Source organism: Teleopsis dalmanni, chromosome 1, assembly GCF_002237135.1.
Source record: "Teleopsis dalmanni isolate 2A chromosome 1, ASM223713v2, whole genome shotgun sequence".
In the NCBI taxonomy this organism is placed as follows: Eukaryota; Metazoa; Arthropoda; class Insecta; order Diptera; family Diopsidae; genus Teleopsis; species Teleopsis dalmanni.
The window spans coordinates 184,868,591-184,877,621 of record NC_051846.1 but is presented as its reverse complement, the minus strand read 5'-3'; the positions used below and the strand labels follow the sequence as shown (position 1 = coordinate 184,877,621).

The 9,031-nt window shown below is 29.6% G+C and overlaps 1 protein-coding gene across 1 annotated transcript; it reads left to right on the top strand.

Moving 5' to 3' along the window:
- Positions 1-6,354: 6,354 nt before the first annotated feature.
- LOC119672124 (stathmin-like) lies at positions 6,355-7,047 on the top strand. Its single transcript, XM_038083094.1, has one exon. The coding sequence runs from the start codon at positions 6,389-6,391 to the stop codon at positions 7,010-7,012; it is 624 nt and encodes a 207-aa protein (XP_037939022.1). The 5' UTR covers positions 6,355-6,388; the 3' UTR covers positions 7,013-7,047.
- Positions 7,048-9,031: the final 1,984 nt, after the last annotated feature.

Below are 9,031 nucleotides of genomic sequence, written 5' to 3'. Positions count from 1 at the left end.
TACAGATAATTACCAGAATGTTTAGAATTTTACCACTTATCAAGGGAAATTCGTACTTCTACAAAATCTGTATTAAAAATGATTATCATTTTTTTTTTCAATTCAACTTTGATAATTTCCAGTACACATTAAGTACAGAAGAGAGCGTTCGTTAACACTATAGATTTATTGGGGCAATAAAAAAAGTTTTATCAATTTAAGCAATGATATCAGCATAATTTCTAATGAATGAGACTTTTTTTGGTTAGACACTATAAAAAGTTATTTAATAACTATGAAACTTTATATAAAGTTGAATTTATTTTCAAGTATTAGTTATATATGAGTAAAATTCAGATAGGCCAAATATTAAGGTTTGAAAGTGCTTGTTTCATAATTAATTGAAGAGTGAAGTAACTGAATAGTTTGATTCAAAAGAAAAAAAATAATTATGCGATAAAAAGTTTTATAAAAATCCCTCCATCATTTACTAAAGTAATTAATCCAAACTATAAAAATGTTTTATTCACAAAGTTGACTTTCTTAGATTAGAGTGTCGTTTGTAGACGTACTCAAGCGAAAATGAATCAGCCACATAGGGTTATAAATATAACTAAGTCTCTGATTTTACAGGATAATAGCTCTATCAGATTGGTAAGAAAAGATTCCCGAACATTTTTTAAACTTCTATTGACTAAAGATGGCCACAGACAAAGAATGTAAAAGACAATTTTCTTACCCATTTTATAATCACCATAACTCATTATAAAATAGCCAATCTCATAGAAAACAGCCGTGAATTTTAAGGTAATAGCGGCAAAATATCTAAAGTATTGTCATGTAGAGTGTCACATCCGTTTAGCAATATCGTATTTTTACTACTATTTTTATACTTTTTGGTTGAGCCTAAATTGAAAAGGAAATATAGATATGTTCACTATGAGAAAAAGCTCATAGAGGCTATAAGAATATCAATTAATTATTATATTGTGTTGAGGCTAGTTGCGTCAATGCACTTAAGCACTTTTACTCTGTATTAACTACGAGGTTTCTTCATAACCTGTCTCTATACCTTGACTGGATTATTGTTCATCACTTCATCAGACAAAGCAATAATTGAACTCAAATCTGAGGAGCCTGTAACCATTCTGAGATTCGATAACGCAGTGCTGGTAAGTCTGTCAGTTTTTGTAAATAATTTCAGGGCTCTATCCTTTATGTATTTTTTGATCGATTCAATCTTGAGGACCCTGAGAAGACTTTTCAAGGTACCATGGTACATTAGAACGATCGTGGTAATTATAAAATTTCCTTAAAATCGGAAAATATAGAATTAGATTATTAGCGGCTAATAAAATAGGCTGCGATGCTTTCTGTCATTTTTCCTCCAAAACGTACTAAAATTGGAATAATTTGCTCCTTAAAGGCGCAACAACAATTTTACTCATGCCGTGTCCGAGACGTTCTACATAACATGGTCCTTACAAATCAAAAATCGGAATTACACTAAATGTAAATCTAAATTGAAAAAGTTACCCCAGACTGTCCTGATAAAAATACATTAAAATATTTATGTGCCAAAGTGCAAGCTAACAGCACTACAAACAAGATATAAAAAGAGAATTAGCTAAAGTATCTTCATCCGAGCACTAATAGAAGATTTCAAGAATGGCTAGGTCTATGCCTCGGTGCCACTGGTCGACTTCGACGACCAAATACAGTACGCCACATTCAAAGGAGACTACAACAATAGCACTAAAAGAACTAGGAACAAAAATGTAATAAAAGAGTGCCAAATAACAACACGAAAAAAAGAAAGAATATATAGACACCAAAAATATTAACAGAAAACCTCTCTATTTACATATTCAACATTAAATCAATTTTTTAAAAAAGAATATAAAAAATCTCTTGATTTTTTCTTTTTTTGTGTAAATGGAAATGTGGTTCCCCTTTTTTACAGCCAACTTACTTAAAATGCTTTTTAAGTTACTTTCTATTAAGTTTTATTTTAGTTGGGCAAAAAATTTAAGGTGACAAAAAATAAATAAGATAAAAAATGAACTAATTCCGATTAAAGATCATGAGAATTTTTAATTTATCATTTATAAATATAGAAAATTCCACGAACCCAAATCACATCAACAGCATATGTGGAAGGGAACACCACACTTCGCACTTTTTTTTCTTAAGATATAAACAATAACAAAGTTCAGGCAAAAAAAACTGCTGATGAGAGACTAATTGCGAACTCGATTAAGAGAAAAACAATAAAACAACAACAACGTCGAAATTAGTTTAGTTTGGCAAAACCAAAAAAAAAAAAAAAAAATAGTGTAAAGTAAAATGAAATCAAAGTCAGCGTAAGCAAATCAAAGAACGGCAACGAATGAATGTCAAGTGCATGCATGGCCGTAAGAGGAAGACATACTAAATGAATTTATAATGAAGGCCGTACATGTTGAAGAGAACGAAAAAAATTTATCAATGAGTAAAAATTAAAACGAAAAAAAAAAAAATAACAGAAAAAGCGGAAATAAAAAACTATACATATTGACTATTGAATATTTAAAATTGAACTTACCTTGGCTAAATCAACATGATTATCAATGTTCACCCGGTGAACAAATGGGTTTATATAATTGAAACCATCTGACGCCCAAGAATTATCCTCTGAGTCTGTTTTCTCAATCGCGGTCAATGAACTGGTGGAATTCGCATCTGCTTCATTGTTTTCTTTTGGCGTTTTGGAATTGTGTGGTTTAAGCGTTGAAGTTGTCATTATATTTGAACAAATTTTAATATCTATATATATATAATTTGCACTTAAACTTTCTAATAGGATTTTTTTATTCAAATTTTGTTCGAGTTTTTTTTTGCTTTTAACGTACAAATCTACTATTACTCGTTCTCGTTCTCGTTTTCAATCGCGTGATGCCAAACGCTTTTTATTCTTACTGTAAAATAATTGCCAACAACGCAACGGTACACGTTTTATTTTGCCTTTTTTATTCTCATATAAATTCTTCTTCTTCTTCTTCTTATATTACTGAACGGTATCCAATCCAACTTGTTTTTATTTTGCTACTATTCTTCTCTCTTCACAAGGGGGTAGGGTAGGGTAGATAGACAGAAGATTCTTTCTAATTTTTTTTTATTTTTATTTTTGTTTTTGTTGTTTAAAAGTAAATTGAAACACATACAAAATCACTAAGTTGGCTTGGCTATGAAGTGAACGTACTCCACGCGAGTTGAACACAGCGCTGTTAACCAACTAAAGCAACAATTCACGCTAGACTAAAATGTATGTTGACGCTTAGTTTGTCTTTTGTTGTCTTAATCGCATTTTTCAGTGTTTTTGCAAGTCTTAAAATTTCTCCGCCGCTCTTCTTTCGGTTGCGAAGCTCTCAATTGCTCTCCTGCCGCAAAACAATTAACAGCTGATGACTGCCCCCCCAGTTGAATGTTAACAGCAAAAACAACAACAATTCATTCGTGGTTGAGTGCCTAAAATGAGAACAATTAAAAAAATAACAACAAATGTTAACAGTTGAGGAAGTAAAGTTGGACGTAAGCAAATATTTGAATTTATTTTTGGTAAAAAAAAACTGTAATTATTAAGAAATTAAATTTGATTAAATTTCTTAAAAAAAATTTTACTTTAATTTATTGAAAACTATTGAAATATGAAATTTTATACGTATATGTGAATCTAGTATTATTAAAAAAAAATTATTTTTAAAACAAAATAATGCTTAAAAAAAAATAATGTTTAAAAAAGAATCATTTTTAAAAAGAATAATTTTTAATAAAAAATAATTTATAAAAAAATAATTTAAAAATACAAAATTTAAAACACAAAAATTTATTTAAATTATTACGATATAGACTGTGTTCAAGTTCGAATATATTTATTGGAAATAGTTAATTAAGTCGGTATGGCAGCGAATGTTGGTATTTACCATGAATTTCGAGTAGAGTAAATCAAATAAAAATTAGATAAATTAGTTATTACCATTGAGAACATTTAATAAGATGTTTAATAAATAAATTTAAAAACTTTTAACAGAAAAATAATCAATAAGTGCAATAAGGCTGTGTGTGAGTTCGAGTAAATTGATGGTAAATTGAGGGAAATAGTAAATTATGTCGGTATGCCAGCAAATGTTGGTATTTACCAGAATTTCGAGTAGAGTAAATTAAATAAAAATTAGATAAATTAGTTATTACCATTGAGAACATTTAATAAGATATTTAATAAATAAATTTGAAAATTTTTACAAAAAAAATAATCAATAAGTGCAATAAGGCTGTGTGTGAGTTCGAGTAAATTGATGGTAAATTGAGGGAAATAGTAAATTATGTCGGTATGCCAGCAAATGTTGGTATTTACCAGAATTTCGAGTAGAGTAAATTAAATAAAAATTAGATATTATACTCTGAAAATTTTATAAGATGTTTAATACTAAATAAATTAAAAAAATAGAGCACTGAAATTTATTTACGAAAAACTGGACAGGCTAACCCAACACGCGTTATCGATTCTCAGAATGGTTACAGACTCCTCGGGGAGTTAGGCAAATCTAAGATCAATCATTGTTTAGTCTGCTGTAGGTATGAATAAACAATATTCCGTCAAGGCTAGAGAAGGGTTATGAAGAAACCTCGCAGTTAATAGAGAAAAAAAGTGCTCAAGTGCACTGACTCAATTAGCCTCAACATAATAATAAATAAATTTGAAAACTTTTAAATAGTTTCTTTCGTCATAAAAAAACACGCCATTATCGGCAAGAAAAAATTTACCTTATAAATTTGAAAACTTTGAACAGAAAAATATTAAATATGTGTAAATAAATGCAGTACAAAATATATCAATTTACTTTACCTCAATTTACTCGATTCAGACATGACCATAATATAGATATTTTTTTAATAATTTAAATAATAAAATGAATTTATAATAAAATCTTTATTATTATTATTATTATTTTTATTTCTTTCTTATTTTTTTTCTTTAGTGGGTATAAAAATATATTTTGGAAGCCTTAGCTTAAAACAAAATATATTGTATTATTGTATTTGTATATGAGGATTTAGTTGATGAAATCAACTAATATGACAGGTATTCAGTCCTGTGATATGACAGGTATCGATGAGGACTGATTTCTGCATGGTATCGACAAGGTTTTGTCGGAGTCCAAAGATGCTCTCATTTGTACACATGAAATGTTTGTCAATTACACCTTCAGCGCTTGTTATTATTGGAATGGTCTTGATTCCAGGTTCCAGTTTTGTTGAGTTTCCACTGCTAGCTCAGCATATCTGCTAATTTTCTCTATGTACGTACGACTCATGTTTCTGGTAGCAGGGATTGCAATATCAATGAAATAGCATTTATGTTCATTCTTATCAAGGATCGTGATATTTGGGCGGCGGTTATGGAGTCTCGAGTGGTCTGAGTAGATTGTTCAGTCATAGTATATTTTCATATCTTCATTTTCCATAATTGGTTGTGGATTATATCTGTAGTAGGGTCGTTTCTCCGCTTGGAGTTTCTATTTACTAAGAAGGTTTTTGTGGAGCATCTTCACGACGTTGTTATGTCTTCGTGTGTACTCTGTTTGTGTCAAATTCGTGCATCCTGATATTATATGTTCAATGGTTTAGATTTGATTCATACATCTTCTGCAGGTATCATTGGTGATATTTGAATCTTTTATGACATTCTTTCTACTATTTTTCATTGGGATTACTAGGTCTTGTATAGCGATCATAAAAGCTTCGGTCGCAGCATACAAGTTTCCATTTAATAGGTATTTATTTGACATTTATTTATTTTATTAACATTGTCAACGTTTATGGACCTGTAGAATCAGCCGTGAATAGTTTTGTTTTCAGCTTCCATTTAGGTTGAGAGATGTTCAATTTCTAAATGCCGCAGTTATTATTTTTATAAGTAGCGATCTTTCTGATTTAAGCTGAAATTACTGGCGAAAACACTCTATTTGGTTGTCATGGAAAGTTTGGAGATCGACTAGCCCTTTCGGTGGCTCGCAAGTGTGGCAAAAAACAGTAAGTTACTAGCCTTTTCTGGCTGAAATGAACGCAAAACAACAACACTATTTTCTCTATCTACGCTAGTAGTTGTTTTCTGTGAACCTTCATTGGAAATTCGAACGAATATTGCAGTCATATGTCAAGAATCATATGCAATTCGTATTTCTTTTAATATTTAATAAATAATAAATAAAAAATTGTACAGTCTAAATAAAAGTTTATATAAACATAGTAGTGAATGAATATTTAAAAAAAAATGCGCTTCAATTAATTTTTATATCATTTTGTATAAAATTTTGTGCTATTTGTTTTTAAATATATATAAATACAAACAAATTTTTAAACTACAATCATGGTTCAAACTGCTGATAGAGTTGTAGCTGTAGATGATGAATCTAATGAAGCCACTGAGATTCACTGCCAGAAGAAATCTCACGGCGGTTTAAGTTATGAAGTGATTTTAGCTGAGATAGCACCAAATGTTACTGTACCAAAGCATCCAGTTACACCTGGTAAAAATGTCTCAGCTGAAGAGATCGAGCAAAAATTGATGGCTGCCGAAGAGAGACGTGTTTTATTGGAGCAAAAGAAAATGGCAGCTTTAAACAATAAGTTTGCTAAGATTGAAGAAGCTAAACGTAAAAAGGATGAAATCGCCAATGAATTCATCAATCAAATGAAGGAACAATTGGAATCTAAAATGGAATATTATGTGGAGAAGCGTGAAGATATTTTTAGTGACTTAAAGAAAAAATTGAATATTGATTCACAAGAAATTGAAAAATTGATGCAGCAAAAGATTTCTGAAAAGGTGCCAATCGAAGGAAAATTGAAAAGCGCTCTGTCACTGAATGATGATTATATTGATAAGATGTTGGAACGTCTTAAGGATCTTAACGCAAACAAAATTGCCGAAATCAAAAATCAAATCGATCAATTGGAATCACAGAAAATTGCTAGTTATAATATAAATTAATTATCTATAACAAAGTTTTCTGATCTTTGTCTTTATTATTATTCTTTTTATTAATTATATTATTACATTAATGTAATTATTCATATTATTATAAATTTATTATATTGTTTTGATTTACTCCTTCATTTAAAATAGTTCCTTATAATACAAATATTACATCAAAAAAAAAAAATAAAAGATAAGAGATAGCCATTTGGCCGTTCTTGTAATAATTCTTTTTATCATTTTATCAATTTTTTTAATTATATTATTTTATGATTATTATATTTTTTTTATTTATTTAGTACAATCGTTACTGTATTAGAAATAAAATCCCATGTTTATAAGTAATAAACTTTATGGAATCCAAATCGATTCATGTTTTTAAGGAGTTTTAACCTCTTTGTCAGAGCAATTCAGTTGAATACAAAACATTGAATCTTATACATTTATAAAACTTAAATATTTTTTTATATTCACATAATATTTAATACGTAAATAATTACATATTATTGCACTTTATACGTTTACACTGTAAAAACAATTGTGCAGCAAAAAGTGCAATGGTACAATAAAAATGTGCTAATGGTTTCGATAATTATAATTGTAAATATATTATTAGTTAGTTTTATGTCATTATATTGATAATTGAATGCTTGTAGGTATTACTTTCATGAAGTGTTGAAATTGAGAATGGAAATTATAAGTTGATGAAATATCCTCAACACCCAATGCTACTTTACTATGTATTTAATGAATGAGACTTTAGTTAAGGTCATGCTGGCGATCTTAAAGATCCAACTGTACCTGATGACCTATTGTGTGTGTTACTGTAAAAGAACTCAAAGATTAAAAAACACTTTGAAATTACAATAATTTTTAGAGCGAGGTTCTGGATCTGGCCATATTAATAAAGGAAATCCCTTGCATAAGGCTTTAAGATAAGAATACTAAATTGTTTAAAATGAAGATTTAGTGATAGATTTTAACGATTTTGTTAAAAGCTATAAATATTTAGAACTAATTTAAAGTAGGTTATTACGCTGTTGCTATGTGATCTGTTTAGGTATTTTAGCCTGCAAAATACCTAGACTTGGCTAAGTCAATAGACTTACTTTTGGGAAACTTGGTTTACTTTCACTTAAATAAGAAAGTTGTACCTTTTATAGTTGTCTATACGATTTTCACTACAATCTTTTTGGGGGTCCTTCTGGTCTGCATATGAACAACGCTAATCTGTGTTAAATCACTGGACCATTATTTTAGCTCTAGTGTGTTTTTGGGTGTACAAGTCAGTCATACAAACTTAATCTAAACTAGGTTTACTGGTCTATTGTTTTCCTTTGCGTAGACTCAAATGATTTATAATCATTTTGAACTTTTTTAAGATCGAGATGTACTGGATAATGACAAAGCAAATTTGAAGCACTTTGTTCTTTCTCGTCACAGGTGCGGTTAGTATTACTGAAGGGAGTATTTAACATTTTAGCATAGTTTCTAACCAAGAGTGTTGTGCCAGCCAGCAAACTTACTATTAGATTGACATTTCTACGAGGTACAAGTAAGACAGATTAAATTTTTAACTATTTAAGATGGACCTACTTGTGTACCATTGTCTTTTTATTGTTGGGGTCTTTACATTTCCTATTACAATGTTTTATATAGAAAGAATACAATAACCGTTTGTCTGATACCAGTGGTTAGTGCAGGTTTTTCAAATATTCCGACTATATTTTTAAGCTGACCAGTCCGGCGTTATATCATCTACATTGCAATTGTCATAAATGCATGTAGAATAGAATGGAATATAATAGAATAGAAATAAGCAGAGTAACAGCTTCCAACGGAGCGGAGCACTACGACTATGGTTGATCTTTGTGCTGCAACAGACCCTAACCGAACAGAAGACATTTCGCCTTCCGTATGAAAGCCAAAATGTCAACCGTTGAAGACCTCCTAATGTCAGAAGTGGAGATTAAATGTATGTTTGTTTTAGAAGAATTTTATATATAATTTGTGTAATTTTTTAAAATAACATCT